Below are 17,835 nucleotides of genomic sequence, written 5' to 3'. Positions count from 1 at the left end.
TCCGAGTGAATGTTTACGCTCCAAACTGGGATGATGTAGATTTCATCAAAAGGCTGCTGGGGAAAATCCTTGACTTGGAATCGCACAAGTTGATTATGGATGGGGACTTTAGGATTAGTGCTCCACAACGGGCAGGGTCCCGGCAATGGCAAGGGAACTGAGAGGGTTCATGGAACAAATGGTGGGTTGTAGACCCTGGAGAATCAGCCGGCCGACGGGGAAGGAGGGCAGCAGGAAGGACGTGGGCAGCACGGTAGCATGGTGGTTAGCATAAATGCTTCACAGCTCCAGGGTCCCAGGTTCGATTCCCGGCAGGGTCACTGTCTGTGCGGAGTCTGCACGTCCTCCCCGTGTGTGCGTGGGTTTCCTCCGGGTGCTCCGGTTTCCTCCCACAGTCCAAAGATGTGCGGGTTAGGTGGATTGGCCATGCTAAATTGCCCGTAGTGTCCTAATAAAAGTAAGGTTAAGGGGGGGGTTGTTGGGTTACGGGTATAGGGTGGATACGTGGGTTTGAGTAGGGTGATCATGGCTCGGCACAACATTGAGGGCCGAAGGGCCTGTTCTGTGCTGTACTGTTCTATGTTCTAAGTTGGTGGGGGAGACAGAGACCCTAAACTCTTTTAAAAAGTAATCGGACCTGCACCTGAAGTGCTGCAAGCTACAGGGCTATGGACTGGGTGCAGGAAGGTGGGATTAGAAAGGGATGGGCTGAATGGTCTCCTATGCTGTAATGATTTTATGATTCTGTGATGCCACTTTCCATGGAATCGTTATTCTACACTTGCGAAGAGTGAATTGAGTTCACTTTACTGTTATTGAGCTGTATGGGTCTCCCCAGAGTGGGAGGAACATTTGCAAAGCAGTTTTGCTACAGTTGCTTGTGTATAAATAGCACGTACACTATTATTGTAAATGCATCCCATGATTTCCAGGCAACCAAGCGTGCCCAATTCTTCCACATGCATCACTAATTTGGTGCAACAGAAGCTGGGTCACGTGATGGACTAATTTTCACAATGCCACTTGGCTGTAGCCTGGATAAAAGATTAAGTAAACAGAAATCTATCTGATCAAGCTCAAAGTGCATTTCCACTGACGACTCAAGTCTGCAACAATGAGTATATGGCAATAAGACCCATTCTATCAAAATGCAATTATCCTGGGACTAAGAAACAAGATTATTTTGTCAGTGAGCCAATACAAAAGGGAATGGGTTTTATGCAAAGTGCAGCTTTGTCTGTATTTGAAAATATGCAACCTCCCAGTCACCTCTTTGCTACTCAAGCATACCATCGCCTATTGTCGCGTGTACATGTTATACATTCCTCAGCACCATGCTTAGTTGAAGTATAGTTCACCGATTGCAGGCTATCGTCTGCTGGCTGGTCTATGTGCCTAGTCTTCATGTGTTATCTTTCATGTGGTTATTCAATGATTAGTGATTCTGAAGATAAATCCGATTTGGTCTTCACCAGCAATTTGCAGCTGGTTTCACTATATTGCACCTGGAGTAGATTTTCCCCTCCTCACCCTCAGTCAGCAAGAGTTAGTGACAGCTGTTAAATTATAACAGATTGGAATTGAAGCTGTACTGCTCACTGCAGAACTCAATTCTGCACAGAGCCATGCAAAAGCCACTAGGCCATTGAGGAAATGTTGCATGTATGACTGCATTATGTATGTCCAAACCTTTGTTTATCTCTGCTCACCTCCATGCCATCCATTGCCATAGTAGCCAGGTAATTAGGATCCTGCTTATTCCAGCACAAGCGGAGCAAGGGATGGTGTTGAGGGTCTTCATAGATGATGGTGCTATGTTCGAGGTGTCGAAGATCAAACATGCGCACTGAGCCGTCTGCACCCACGGAGGCGAACATATCTCTGCCACCTCCTGCCCTGCTGAATGCAATATCATATACCTGCAGATGACAGGGGACAGTTAGTTCAAACAAGTTGACTTGTTACATCAGCACGTTCAGGAGAGAAGAACAGCAAAACATTACTTATTCTGCAAGTTAGAAAAATACACTTTTTAAACACAGGCTCGAAAAGGTATTGCTTCATCTCTGAAGTTAGTCAATCATGACCAGTCGATCAGTAAGAATACCATAGTTGACCTTGGCATCCCTTAGACTGTGGAAAGGCAACCAGAGGCGCGCGATATCCACCTATGCGCAGCGGAAGGCAGTCCTCACGCAACGCAGCAGGGAGAGGCGTGCCCGCATGCTGCACAAGGGGAGAGGGGGTGGTGTGCGCCCTCAGGCAGTCCAGGGGGGTGGTGCTCGTACAACAAGTGAAGCTAGCCGTTTTACACAGCTACTACGCGGGAGGGAAACAAGACATAATCTCCATTAACAACATGCTCCTGTCAAGCAAAAAAGCCGACACACAAATGTGGAAACCGACTGTAATATTTTCAATTTTGCAGGTGACACAAACTAGTTAGGAATATGAATATTGAGGAGGCTGCAAGGGAAATTAGACAGGTTAGTTGAGCAGGCAAGAACATGGCAGATGGAACATAATGCAAAAAAATGTGACAATTCAGACGGCAAAACAGAAATGCAGAGATCACGATTCGCCCCAAAATTTTCGAAGTTAATTTGTGGAGGGTCGGTCGGCAAATTCCCCACCGCTATTCAATGATACTTACTCATTTTTTTGGGCCCTGGGGAATTTCTCACTGGTTTAATTCACACGCGCACTGGGGAGCTGAACGCAGAGATCGGACCGCCATTTTGAAAAGGTGCCCTTATCTCTAAGTGAGCTTGTGGGTCCCCCACACCCACCCACACATATGGACACTACCCCACCTACGAAGTGAGGATACCGCTCAATGGGGCCCCTGTGGGTCCCTCCGCTTCAGGGGCCCTCTCCTCCCCAAGCCCTCTTTACAGCACCCCTTCCCTTCTATGACCCCACCCAACCTCCCGGAGGCCCCTACTTACCTGCCCTGCACTCCCCCACCCAGAGTGTTACCCCGGGTCTCTGGATTATGATTCCAGTGACAATATGACCACACCACCGTCTATCAAGAATTATGTTGGCCTTTATTGCAAGGGGATTTGATGTTGTGCTGCAATTGTATAATGCTAAGACCACACCATGAAGTCTTGGTCTCCTTACCCAAGGAAGGATATAGTGATTCCCGGGATTGGGGAACTGTCTTATGAGGTGTGATTGAGACTGGACCTGTATTCTCTAGAGTTTAGAAGAATGAGAGGTAATCTCATTGGAACATGCAAAATTCTTAAGAGGGCTCAACTAGGTAGATGCATGGAGGATGGCTCCCCTGGCTGGGGTGTGGAGGGAGGCTCTGGAACTGGGAGACACGGTCTCAGAATAAGGGGCAAGAAATTAGGGATTTTTTTTATTCCAGAGTGATTGAATCTTTGGAATTTCTAGCTATGGAGGCTCAGTCATTGAGCATGTTCAAGGCTGAGGCCAACAGATTTCTAGATAGCAAAGACATCAATGGATACGGGGATGGCGTGGGAAATTGGCATTGAGGCAGATCAACGGAGCAGGCTGAATGGCTAACTCCTATTTCCTGTTTATTGTATGCATGCCCACATCATAGATAGAATTTACAGTGCAGAAGGAGGCCATTCGGCCCATCAAGTCTGTACCGGCTCTTGGAAAAAGAGCACCCAACCCAAGTCCACACCTCCACCCTATCCACATAACCCAGTAACCCCACCCAACACGAAGGGCAATTTTGGACACTAAGGGCAATTTAGCATGGCCAGTCCACCTAACCTGCACATCTTTGGACTGTGGGAGGAACTGAGCACCCGGAGAAAACCCACGCACACACGGGGAGAACATGCAGACTCCGCACATATAGTGACCCAAGCCGGAAATCGAACCTGGGACCCTGGAGCTGTGAAGCAATTGTGCTAACCACTATGCTGCCGTGCTGCCCATCTGTGCCTGTGTGTCCAACTGCTAGTCAAGGAGAGAACTGAGCTCAGCTCTGAGGCCCAACGCGTAATTTAACCTATTCACATTGTCAACACACCCTTCAGTAATGGTAATTTAAGTCAACATACAAGCTGTTGACCGTATTGTAAAGAAGCTACAGTATAACAATCTAAAAAATCTGACTAGCTTAAAAGCACCCAGAACTTTGTTGTTTTACCTCCTCCCACCCTGGGCACTAAGGTTTGAGCTCGTCAAGGCTTCCTTTATTGTTATTTGCCCAGTAACGCTTGCAAGTATTTTTTAAACTTACATTTAAAAAGAAATCCCCAGGCACCATGATGCTCCTCAACAAAACATGTTTTTGGAAATGATGAACTGTGACAGGACCTTTTCAGGTCAATGCTTTCCATCTCGTTTGGTCACACAACTTCCCATCACTCTTGGTTTTGGAAAGGGTCGATAAAGGGTCTAATAAAGCATCCCCCCTCCTCCCTTCCACCTCGAGGATCTGGGTTAAAATGCAGTCCATGCTGTCTGCTTTACTGCTGAAGGGTAATATGCACCAAGTCTAAAATTGTCCACATTTAATTCTTAATGTAACCAGAGTGCAGAACTGCTCTTACTTCAACAATTAATTAGCACTCTCATCCGAGGGGCAGCAGAGTGCCTGATGTGAATGGCAACTGCTTCAATGGTACAAAATCCACCACCACATCCACAATTTCAAAACATACAAATGAGGAGTAGGCCCCAGCCTTCTCCGCCATTTGATATCATGGCTGATCTGATTTATGGTCCATATTTTTCTGTCCACCCCTGCATCCTTTGACTTCCTTGTCAATCAAGCATCTATTTTAAACTTGCATTAAAAAAGCTCTGAAGTCACACAGCCTCGAAAAGTTTAAGTCTTGTTTCTCTCTATACAGACACTGCCAGACCTGATGAGTCTTTCCAGCATTTTCTGTTTTTAACTTCAGGTTTCCAGAATCTAGTTAACTCAGCCTTAAAAGGATGACCCAGTCCTCTTGAGAAGTGATTTCCACAGACTAACGACCTTATAGAGAGAAAATAAATTCTTATCTTTATCGTAAATGGAAGACCTCTTATTTTTAAGGTGCTCCCCCACGTTCTGGTCTCTCCCTCAAGCGGAAGTACCCTTTCAGCCTCCGCCCCATCAAGTCCCCTCAGGATCTTGTATGTTCTGATTAAATCGCCTTTCATTCTTCTAAATTCCAATGGATACAGGCTCAATCTGTCTGAGCCTTCTTCAAAAAAGAACCACCTCAAACCATAGATTTGAGCCAGGGAAGTGGGATGGAAATTTTCAGAGATGGGAGGAGAAAGGAATTAGGACACTAAAAGATTTATTTCTTGGGGTCGTTTCGCGGGATTGAAGGAGCTGGGAGCGAAGTATGGGCTGGAGCAGGGAGAAATATTTAGATACATGCAGGTTCAAGACTTTGACTGAAAGGAGATAGAGAGTTTCCCACATTGCTGGAGGAGCTGCTGACAACAGGGGGACTGGGGAAGGGGGTAATGTCGGGAGGAAGAGAAGACACCGCTGGAAGGGAACAAGGCCAAGTGAGAGGAAGATTTGGGAGAGGATATGGAGGAGGGATTCTGGAGTGAGGTGCTCCGGAGGGTGAACGCCTCCACCTCGTACGCGAGGTTGGGGCTTATACAGCTGAAGGTGGTGTAGAGAGCGCACCTTACAAGGACGAGGATGAGCTGACTCTTTGAGGGGGTTGAAGATACATAGAACAGTACAGCACAGAACAGGCCCTTCGGCCCTCGATGTTGTGCCGAGCAATGATCACCCTACTCAAACCCACGTATCCACCCTATACCCGTAACCCAACAACCCCCCCTTAACCTTACATTTTAGGACACTACGGGCAATTTAGCATGGCCAATCCACCTAACCCGCACATCTTTGGACTGTGGGAGGAAACCGGAGCACCCGGAGGAAACCCACGCACACACGGGGAGGACGTGCAGACTCCGCACAGACAGTGACCCAGCCGGGAATCGAACCTGGGACCCTGGAGCTGTGAAGCATTTATGCTAACCACTATGCTACCGTGCTGCCCTAAGATGTGTGTGAACATTGCGGGACGGGGGGCGCAAACCACGTTCATGTGTTTTGGTCCTGTCCAAAGCTGGAGGATTACTGGAAGGTGGTATTTCGAGTAATCTCTAAAGTGGTGCATGTGAAACTGGACCCAGGCCCTCGGGAGGCCATATTCGGGATGTCGGACCAACCGGGGTTGGAAATCAGCGCGGAGCCAGATGTTGTAGCCTTCACCTCATTAATCGCCCAAAGGCAGATCCTGTTAGGGTGGAGATCAACCTCTCCACCCTGTGCCGTGGCGTGACGGGAGGACCTGCCCTGGCAGAGGGACCTACTGGAATTCTTAACGTTTGAAAATGTCAAATTTGAACTGAGGGGGAAGGATGGAGGGGTTCTACAATTCATGGTGTTATTCATTTTGCACTTTCGAGAATTGGATCACATCGAACTTTAGAGGGGTTGGGGGCTGGGGGGGGGGGGGGGGGGGGGGGGGGGGGGGGGGGGGGAGGTGGACTGTGTGTTAGTGGTGATTTTGGGTGATTCCTGATTCCTTTTTGTCATTTGTTTATGTTAACATGCTGGCCAATGTTTGGGGTTTACGGAGAGGGTGGGATCGTTGTTATTAATATGGGGATTGACATTACATTTGTTCCTGATTATTGTTTATTGTGGAGTGTAAATTTGGGAGAAAATGTGAAAAAGAATAAAAAATATATTTTTTTTAAAGAACCACCTCATCCCAGGGTTCAGTTGAGTGAAACTTCTCTTCACTGCTTTTATAAAATTATATCCTTTCTCAAATAAGGAGACCAAAAGTGTGCATTGTTCTCCAGATGTGGTCACACCAAAACCCTGTACAATTGGAGCAGAATGTCTTTATTTTTATATTCCAGTCCCCTTGGAATAAATTACAACATTCCATTTGCCTTCCTAATCACTTGCTGTACCTGCAACTTCGGGACATCCAGGTCCCTGTCTTGCAGAGTCCTGTAATCTCTTTCCATTTAAATAACATACTGCTTTTCTATTCTTCCCTCTCAAGGGCAATTAGGGATGGGCAATAAATGTAGCCTAGCCAGCGACATCCACACCCCATGGAAGAATACGAGTGGACAAGGGTAGTGGGAATGTGGAACTCGCTGCCTGAAAGCGTGGTAAGATCCTCATAACATTAAGAAATATTTAGATGTGCACTTGCGATGCCACGGCATACAAGGCTACGGGCCAAGTTTTGGGAAATGGGATTACACTAGTTAGGTGGGTGTTTTGACCAGCGCAGACTCAATGGGCCGAAAGGCCTTTTCTATGCAGTATGACTCTGACAAGTTCATATTTTCTAACATAAACCATCTGCAAATTTTTGCCCGCTCATTTAACCTATCTATATCCCTTTGTAGACTCCTTACGTTCGCCTCACAAACTGTCCTACCGATCTTTGTGTCATCAGCACATTTCACAACCATACATTCGGTCCCTTCATCCAAATCATTGACATAGATTATAAACAGTTCAGGCGGCAGCATTAACCCATGATATTCCACTGGTTAAAGCTTGCCAACTTGAAAATGACCCATTTATCTCTACTCTCTGCTTCCTGTTAGCCAACCTATCATCTATGCTAAGGTGTCACCCCCTACACATGTTCCAATGTGGCACCTTATTAAACACTTTTTGGAAATCCAATCACACCACATCTACAGGTTCCTCTTTATCCACGTTGCTTGTTAATTCCTCAAAGAACTCTAATAAAACATTCAAACAAGATTTCCTTTCAACAAATCCAAGCTGACCCTGTCTGATTGCATTAAGATTTTCTAAGTATCCTGCTATAACTTCTTTGATAATAGATTCCAGCATTTTCCCGACAACAGATGTTACGCTAACTGGCCTGTAGTTTCCTGCTTTGTTGATCCGCTCTCTTTTAGTTTTTTTTTAAATTTAAAGTTCCCAATTCTTTTTTTCCCCCCAATTAAAGGGCAACTTAACGTGGCCAATCCACTTACCCTGCACCTCTTTGGTTGTGGGGGGGGGTGACCCATGCAGACACAGGGAGAATGTGCAAACTCCACACAGACAGTGACCCGGGGCCAGGATCAAACCCAGGTCTACGCCGCCATGAGGCAGCAGTGCTCACCCCTGTGCCACCCATTTATTTATTTATTCCAACTAAGCAGCAATTTTGCGTGGCCAATCCACCTACCCTGCACCTCTTTGGTTGTGGGGGTGTGACCCATGCAGACACGGGAGAATGTGCAAACTCCACACAGACAGTGACCCGGGGCCGGGATCAAACCCAGGTCCTCGGCGTCATAAGGCAGCAGCACTAACCACTGTGCCACCATGCCACCCTTTCAACTTTTAGTTTTAATAGTTTATCCGTGGCTTTTGTAAATTTTTCAAATTCTTCCCTTCTTTTCACCTCTTGATTCAAATATAATTCTGGGGTGCTATGCTATTAATTTGACAATTCTGGAGGTCACACACTCCCCTGTTTAATCGTTTCCTTTTCACCATTTTGGCTAACTTTCTCTCATATTCTAATTTCTCCCATCTTTATTATTTTAATAGTCATTCTTTGCTAGTTTTTAAATTCTATCTAATCTTCTCACCTACCACTGATCTCGTATTTCTTTCAATCTGATACCGTCTTTATCTTTCTTAGTTAGCAATGGATGGTGCATCCTTTTTTTGCTCACTGGAATATACCTTTGCTGAGTGCTAAGAAATATCTTTCAATGTCTGCCACTGATCTCTACTAACCTAATGTGTCACTTCATTTTAACCAGCTGAGTTTAAACCCTTGTAATGGACCTTCAGAGGGGAGGAACTGAAATCTCAAGAGAAAAATAGTTTTAAAGAATTTTTGCGACCATGAGTTACAAGGATCTTTGTATCCGCATTGAATCAATATGGAACAGTAAGACGTCATTACCTCCTTATCATGAGCAATGAGCTGTGTTTTAACGTGACCAGAGACCAGGTTGACTCGGCCTAGTACCTGCCCCGTCTCCAGCCCCCAGATTGTACAAGTGGTGTCTATGCTGGAAGTACCTGTAGGGAAAAGAACAGTAGTTAGAAACCTGACCATTTTAGGAGCAGGAAATCAGTACCCCCCCCTGACCTTTTTCTGAGAAATCCCTCAACCCTTTCCCATTCCAGCAAAATGTTCCACTGGTTTCTTAAACACATTTATGTTGCCTATTTTAACACTTTCGCACCATTAATTCCATAACTCTATTACTCTTGGCAAAAGAGCCCCAAGAAATTCCCTTTTTACTCATCAACTCCCTGGTTTTTCCATTTGCTTCCTTCAGGATTTGAATTCTGCATCCTCATGAATTATTTGCCTGGAACAACTCTCTTTATAGTCTTTTTCAATGACAGACTCTCTCAGTTTGGAGGAGGAAACGTATCGAGTTTAAAAAGTCACAAGAGATGTGTGAATTTGCTCGGCCTAAAGGGCCATTGATGACAGAAAAGTTCAGAGACAAAGATGGCAGTGAGATTGTGGCACAGCACCTCCCTATATCTCTCGAACTTTTATACATCTGATTGTGCTGGATAATTCCACTTGATACAGGAACTGCTTTGCTTGACAAAATAAATGGCTTTGATTTACAGGAACATGCTGCCCCAGGCTCAGGATCCTAAATTTGCTCCAGTTCTTCAGTTAACTCTTTCTTAAATCACGTCAATATTAAAATGCAGCTCGCTGGGGGAATCATGTGATTTGAGTGAGGGAGTGGCTGAGTTTTCACAAGCTCATGCTCTGCTAATCTTTCAGTCTTTATTTTCTATCCTTCTGCACATATCTTTGTGTCTTTTTTCGATTTGCATAGCTTTTTACCATGGACCAAGATTTGTTGGTCAATAATTGAGCACTTGAGTCAAGACAGAATCACAATAATACAGCACAAAACTTCAGCCCATCGAGTCTGCACCGATGCATGAAAAATACCTGACCTACCTACCTAATCCTATTTACCAGCACTTGGCCTATATCCTTGAATGTTATGATGTGCCAAATGCTCAACAGGTATTTTTTAAAGGATGTGAGGCACCCTCCCAAGCATTGCAGTCCAGAACATCACCACCCTCTGGGTAAATAAGTTTTTCCTCAAATCCCCTCTAAATCTCCCGCCCCTGACCTTGAACCCGTGTCTCCTCATAACTGACCCTTCAACTAATGGAAACAGCTGCTCCCTATCCACCCTGTCCATGCCCTCAATCTTGTACACCTCAATCTTCTCTGCTCCAGCGAAAACAACCCAAGCCTATCCAACGTCTCTTTCTAATTTAAATGTTTCATGCCAGGCAGCATCCTGGTGAATCGTCTCTGCACCCACTCCACTGTAGTCACATCCTTCCTATATTGTGGTGACCAGAATTGCACATAGTACTCCAGCTGTGGCCTCACCAAAGTTCTATACAACTCCAATATGCCTCATTGATAAAGGCAAGTGCCCCATATGCCTTTTTCACTACCCTATAAATCTGCCCATCTGTTTTCAGAGATCTACGGACAAACACGTCAAGGTTCCTTTGTTCCTCTGAACTTTCCAGTGTCAGGCCATTCATTGACTACTTCCTTGTCACATTACTCCTTCCAAAGGTACCACCTCACTTTTCAGGGTTAAATTCCATCTGCCACTTTTCTGCCCATTTGAGCATTCCGTCTATATCTTCCTGTAACCCAAGACATTCAACCTCACTGTTCACCACCCGACTAATCGTTGTGTCATCAACAATAGGTTTTAATCCTTGCTGAGTTGTGGAAGTTGGAAGGAATTGGGGTGGGCCCCATGCCTATGGTGGCGCAGCTGCCTTTGAGAGATTTGTCATCCTGATGGTATGGTGCACACCAACGGATGCTGACTACTTGCGATGAAGAGTTACGAGGTGTCTTTATGGAGGATGGGCAGTGCACGAGGGGGTTCTGGTTGCAGAGAGAGTACTGTCTCTGGTGGCAGCCAACCTCTGCATGGTTGAGTTCCTGCTGCATCGTCCATTCGAAGGAATACAGGTAAGGACGATGGGGAGCCAATCAGGAGGTCGGTCGTGTCCAGTGTCTCTGGTGAGATGGTAGAGAAATTCCCAACCATGTTTAAGAACTGGCTGCCATGACTTGATGGGGGGGGGTCTCAATCTGGAGGATGGACAGCCTGGATTAGAGGTGTGGGGTTAGGTTGGTCTCCCAGCCCCTGGTTCTACGTGATCCTGTTCCTGTTGTTGGTTGAGGGGGGTTAGGGCTTCCTGAGCCAGCCAGGCAGTCCCCCCGTTGGAATCTGGGTAGTTGACTGTGTGGGCTCGGTCGAGTTGGTATGTTGGAACTAATGAGATTTGTGCTCTATTCATTGGAATCCTTGGATGATCGTGAAAAGTGCTCTCCTTTTCAGATCCTCCTTTATCCTGGATGCCCATTTACTTCGTACTCCAGTGCAGCAGTCAATGGCTCGTTTCTCAATTATTATCCTGGACCTTACTCCCTGATAATCACGTGGCAGTCTGTTAACATTGTTGATTCATTTGTTGTAGGAAAGTAAATGCTTTGGGTGTGATGTCGTCTTTCGTTGGCTATCCTGATTTAATAAAGTTTTATCATGTTAGACCGAATATTCATTTTGCGATTTGTGCAGTTTATTTATTCTAAAGGGGGTTTTATGCTTTTCATATTTTAGATTGTGCCTTTTCATCAGCAGACCCAGACGAACCATGTATTATTCTGTTGAAGATAGACTCCTCCCAGAATTGTTTGGGGGGGGGGGGGGGGTGGGGTTGGTAATTTCTCCAGATGTTGGTCTCCTTCTTTGTCTGTTCTAACTGTTGTCAGATCTCGTGAGTGAGGTCGGTCTGAATAGAAGTGTGAGGTTTTCCACTATGGCCAAAAAAAAAATAGAAAGGCAAATTATCTAAATGGAAAGCAGATTCAAAGTGCATCTGGGCAGATGGATCTGGGTGGACACGAAAAGTCGTTGGCAGATAGGATCAAGGAAAACCCTAAGGCTTTCTATAGGTATATCAGGAACAAAAGAACGACTTGAGTAAGATTAGGGCCAATCAAGGATAGTAGTGTAAAGTTGTGTGTGGAATCAGAGGAGATAGGGGAAGCGATAAATGGATATTTTTCATCAGTGTTTACACTGGAGAAAGACAATGTTGTCGAGGAGAATACTCAGGTACAGTCGACCAGGCTAGATGGGATTGCGGTTCACAAAGAGGAGGTGTCAGCAATTTTGGAGTGTAAAAATAGATAAGTCCCCTGGGCCAGATGGGATTTATCCTAGGATTCTCTGGGAAGCCAGGGAGGAGATTTTAGAGCCTTTGTCCTTGATCTTTATGTCGTCTTTGTCGACAGGAATAGTGCCGGAAGACTGGAGGATAGCAAATGCTGTCAAGAAGGGGAGTAGAGACAACCCTGGTAATTATAGACCTGTGAGCTTTACTTTGGTTGTGGGTAAAATGTTGGAAAAGGTTATAAGAGATAGGGTTTATAATCATCTTGAAAAGAACAAGTTGATTAGCGATAGTCAACACGGTTTTGTGAAGGGTAGGCCATGCCTCACAAACCTTATTGAGTTTTTTGAAGGTGACCAAACAGGTGGATGAGAGTAAAGCGGTTGATGTGGTGTATATGGATTTCAGTAAGGCGTTTGATAAGGTTCCCCACGGTAGGCTATTGCAGAAAATACGGAAGTATGGGATTGAAGGTGATTTAGCGGTTTGGATCAGTAATTGGCTAGCTGAAAGAAGACAGAGGGTGGTGGTTGATGGCAAATATTCATCCTGGGGTTCAGTTACTAGTGGTGTACCGCAAGGATCTGTTTTGGGGCCACTGCTGTTTATCATTTTTATAAATGACCTGGAAGAGGGTGTAGAAGGATGGGTTAGTAAATTTACAGATGACACGAAGATCGGTGGAGTTGTGGATAGTGCTGAAGGATGTTATAGGTTACAGAGGGACATAGATAAGCTGCAGAGCTGGGCTGAGGGGTGGCAGATGGAGTTTAATGCGGAAAAGTGTGAGGTGGTTCACTTTGGAAGGAGTAACAGGAATGCAGAGTACTGGGCTAATGGCAAGATTCTTGGTAGTGTAGATGAACAGAGAGATCTCGGCATCCAGGTACATAAATCCCTGAAAGTTGCCACCCAGGTTAATAGGGCTGTTAAGAAGGCATATGGTGTGCTAGCCTTTATCAGTAGGGGGATTGAGTTTCGGAACCACGAGGTCATGCTGCAGCTGTACAAAACTCTGGTGCGGCCGCACCTGGAGTACTGCGTGCAGTTCTGGTCACCACATTATAGGAAGGTTGTGGAAGCTTTGGAAAGGGTTCAGAGGAGATTTACTAGGATGTTGCCTTGTATGGAGGGAAGGTCTTACGAGGAAAGGCTCAGGGACTTGAGGTTGTCTTCGTTAGAGAGGAGAAGGCTGAGAGGTGACTTAATAGAGACATATAAGATAGTCAGAGGGTTAGATAGGGTGGACAGTGAGAGTCTTTTTCCTCGGATGGTGATGACCAACACGAGGGGACATAGCTTTAAATTAAGGGGTGGTAGATATAGGACAGATGAAAATGATATGAAAATGAAATGAAATGAAAATCGCTTATTGTCACGAGTAGGCTTCAATGAAGTTACTGTGAAAAGCCCCTAGTCGCCACATTCCGGCGCCTGTTCGGGGAGGCTGGTACGGGAATCGAACCGTGCTGCTGGCCTGCTTTAAAAGCCAGCGATTTAGCCTGGTGAGCTAAACCAGCCCCTGATGTCAGAGGCAGTTTCTTTACTCAGAGAGTAGTCAGGGTGTGGAACGCCCTGCCTGCAACAGTAGTAGACTCGACAACTTTAAGGGCATTTAAGTGGTCACTGGATAGACATATGGATGAAAATGGAATAGTGTAGGTCAGATAGGCTTCAGATGGTTTCACAGGTCGGCGCAACATCGAGGGCCGAAGGGCCCGTACTGCGCTGTAGTGTTCTATGTTCTATGTTCTAAGTGGGCTTCAAATTAAGTTACTGTGAAAAGCCACTAGTCGCCACATTCCGGCTCCTGTTCTGGGAGGCTGGTACGGGAATTGAACCGTGCTGCTGGCCTGCCTTGGTCTGCTTTCAAAGCCAGCGATTTAGCCTTGTGCTGAACCAGCCCCTACCTCTTCTGCTTCCTCTTTTGAGATTGCAGTTGATTTTGCATCTTGTGGCTTGTTTGTTGATTTGAATGGCGCAGAAACGTTGTTCTTATCTTTCTGTTCATCAGTGATTGTGAAAGTGACAAACCATTGCTCAAAGGTGATGCTCGATAACTGAGCAATGCCAGATATGGATCATCCTGACTGTCCATCGATGTTTTTAAAAAGTAATTGTTTTACTATTTGCACACCTTTCTCTGCCTTTCCACTTGACTGTGGATGTAAAGGACTGGATGTAACATGCTGGAAGTCTTACTGCTGCGCAAATTCCCTCCATTCCTAACAACTGAATAAATGAACTGCACAAATCCGAAAGTAAACATTCAGCCTAACATGTGTGTCCAGTTTTGGTCTCCTTATTTGAGGAAGAATTGAGGCAGTGGAGGCAGTACAGAGGAGATTCGCCAGATTGATTCTGGGGATGAATGGGTTTGAGAAATTGAACGGTTTGGGTTTACACTTACAATGCTAAGAAGGATTGATAAAGTAAACATTCCCCTTTGTGGGCACTCTAGAACGAGAGGTCACAGATATAGGCTGAAAGGTGGTAGATTTAAAACGGCGATGTGAAGAAACTACTTCTCGCAGAGGTGGAAGTCGCTGGCCCACAGTGCGGTGCAGTCTGAATCATTAAATGGTTTCAAGAAGGAGATAGATATATTTCTGATTTTAAAAATAAAGGGTTAACAGTAGGGGTGGCATGTGGCGCTGTGGTTAGCACTGGGACTGCGGTGCTGAGGATCTGGGTTCGAATCCCAGCCCTAGGTCACTGTCCGTGTGGAGTTTGCACATTCTCCCCATATCTGCGTGGGTTTCACCCTCACTTAGTCACTTTTTTGGACCATGGGAATTTATATTCGGTTTAGCCCACACTTTAGCATTGGGGAACTGAACTCGGAGAGCGACCCGCCATTTTGAAAGGGTGCCCTGATCTCTAAGTGAGCTTGTGGATCCCCACAAACCCTCACCCATGGGCAATGTCATCACCTACACACATGGGCACTACCCCACATCCCCCAAGTGAGGATACCAAGCTATGAGGTCCCTGGGGGCCCCCAACTTCAGGCTCCCCACGCTACAATCCCACTTACAGCACCCTGTCCTTCCAGAACCCCCAACAGTCAACATCCCCCCCCCCTCCCCCCAAAAAACCTCCTGGATGTCCCTACTTACTGGCCCTGCACATCCATCAAACTTCCCCTCAACACTTCTTTTGTTGGCATGGCCCCCCTCAGACCCTGACCCTTGGCAGTGCCATCCATGCACTGGCACCCTGGCAGTGCTCCAACCAGTTTAGCAGTGCCACCCAGGCACCTTGGCAGAGCTTCAAGGTGTCCACATTCCAGGGGAAGAGCCAGGGGGCCATCTGCTCTGACCCTGATCACCTAGGGGCCTCCAATGCCCTGGGAGAGCCCCAGGGTGCCGTTCCACCTGGACCACGTTCTTGTGGACTAGCACTGATCGGCGCCCAGCTGCAGCCTCCCTGGGGAGGCCGGAGAATCGAGGGAGGCCTGTGTATCCCAGGTAAGGAGGCCTTAAGTAGGTTTATGACCCACCTCCACGAGCATCGTTTGGTCGCACCTCTTTTTTCGCAGAGATCCAGATCCTGTTAGGAGCGGAGGCTGCCAAGAAGCCCGTGGGAGGGGCTCTCCCAAGATTCTCTGGCCACATTGTGATCTCACTCAAGTGTAACACAGCCAGAGAATCACATCCCAGGAAATGATCAGCTGTGACCTGATTGAATGGGGGATCAGGTTTGAAGGGCTGAATTGCCGGATTCTGCTTCTAATTCCTATGAATATCCTTTATGTGGTGGTAGGTGGTGCGTCTAGTCGTCCCTCCCAGGAGGGATTCCTTTTTTTCTCTTAAACGTTTGGGGTGTTGGTCCTGTTGCTGGTTTGATATTTGATGGTTTGAGGGGGATGGGAGGTGTGTCTGCATGGGGCTGTACTGGCCAGGCTTTGGAGAGGTGTAGGAGATTGGGGTGTCAAGGGAGCCCGTGGAACCAATTCTGATCCTTTTCTTCACGACGCCGTTGGGGTAGGTCGTTAGCATCATGTTTCTCCTTGCACAGAGGTCCTCCCCTGGGGGTGTGGTGGGGAAGCTCAGGTGGGTAGGTCAACGACCGCAGAGATGAGGGTTGGGCAAGGGTCCGAAAGTGTTCAGTATCCTTATTCATCTGCAGAGTTGGATGGGACCCACTCGGCGGTTGATTGGCTGGTTCTCTTCTAGTAGTGATATTTTAGGGGGTGGTTTGTGGATCCGAGGGGTCAACTCTGACAGTTCTTATTCTCGACTCACTCGGACTTTGGGAGGTTTTGAGGGCATTGCTTCTACTTCTCTCTTAGTACTGGTGCCGAAGGGCCGGCTGTGGCGGTGTTGGATGTCGAGCCATGGTGACATGGACATTTTTACAGATCTATGTTTGCCTTTGGGTGGCCTCATCATTTCTTTGAGTGGTCCGAGTTGTTGTTTGGAGTGAGGGACTTTCTGACACCCTCCCACCCTAGAGCGGGGTCTGTACCCCTCCAACCTCCGTTTAGGATTGGTCTATATTCCTTTTGGTTTTTGGCCTCGACATATCCGATTGTCCTATTGAGCATGGTACAGGTGCTGGTGGTTCAGTGATCTGTTTTGTCTCTGATCTGTGGTTGGGAGATGGGATTGGGGAAGTGCAGATTCTTGCTCTTGGCCTCTGTGCTTGCTCTTTTTATTTATTACTTCCTTTGTGGGAGACCTTCGGCTGAGTATTAAAGTTTGGATATGCTTGATCCTCTTTTTGTCATCTCGATATTTTTCTCATCCCCATTCTCCTGCCTTCTCCACATAACCCCTGATCCCTTTATTGATCAAAAACCTATCTATCACTGTCTTAAAAACACTCAGTGAATTGGCCTCCACAGCCTTCTGCGGCAACGAGTTCCACAGATTCACCACCCTCTGTTTGCGCTGGCTAGAGCCGCAGCAATCACTCCGAGGGCCTCAAGGGGCTGGTCGGGGATTCCTGTTTGTATTTCAATGTCTCCCCATCTTCATTCCGCGATCCTTTTTGCAGCGGGTCAATAAAGTTATAGCGGGCTTTGTATGGGGGAGGGGGGCAAGTCCCCGCAAGTGAAGAGGGTAATGCTGGTGCGGAGTCGGGGAGAGAGAGGGCTGGCACTGCCGAACTTTAGCAATTATTACTGGGCGGATAACATAGCCATGATTAGGAAGTGGCTGGTTGGGGGGTGGGATCGGCATGGGTGCATATGGAGGCGGCTTCTTGCAAGGGCACAACTTTGGGGCGCTGGTAACTGCGCCTCTGCCGTTCTTGCCGGGACAGTAATCCACTTGCCCCATGGTGGTGGTGGCGGCCTTGAGCGTCTGGGGGCAATGGAGGAGATATTTGGGAGCAGTGGGAGCATCGGTTTGCCCCGGGGAGGATGGACGGGAGGTTCCGAATACGGTGGAGAGCAGGGATTGATAGGATGGGGGATTTGTTTATAGAGGGGAGCTTTCCGAACAGGAGGGCGCTGGAGGAAAAGTTTGCATTGGTGGGGGGGAAACCAATTTTGATTTCTGCAGGTGCGGGACTTTCTGCATAGACAGGTACCAACCTTCCCACTCCTGCCGCTAAGGGAGATTCAGGACAAGGTAGTTTCCAGAGGATGGATAGGTGAG

General features: G+C 46.9%; 1 protein-coding gene across 1 annotated transcript in view; it reads right to left on the bottom strand.

Annotated features, from left to right (window-relative positions):
• The window catches only part of dcaf7 (ddb1 and cul4 associated factor 7), a 62,298-nt gene that overhangs the window by 24,294 nt on the left and 20,169 nt on the right, over positions 1-17,835 (bottom strand). The window contains exons 3-4 of the mRNA XM_038779582.1: positions 8,928-9,046; positions 1,710-1,919 (exon numbers count right to left, since the gene is read on the bottom strand). Coding sequence (XP_038635510.1) covers positions 1,710-1,919; positions 8,928-9,046 — 329 coding nt within the window. The remainder of the gene's footprint in view (positions 1-1,709; positions 1,920-8,927; positions 9,047-17,835) is intronic.

Source organism: Scyliorhinus canicula, chromosome 19 (assembly GCF_902713615.1).
Source record: "Scyliorhinus canicula chromosome 19, sScyCan1.1, whole genome shotgun sequence".
NCBI classification, from domain to species: Eukaryota; Metazoa; Chordata; class Chondrichthyes; order Carcharhiniformes; family Scyliorhinidae; genus Scyliorhinus; species Scyliorhinus canicula.
This window is presented reverse-complemented; position numbering and strand designations above follow the sequence as displayed.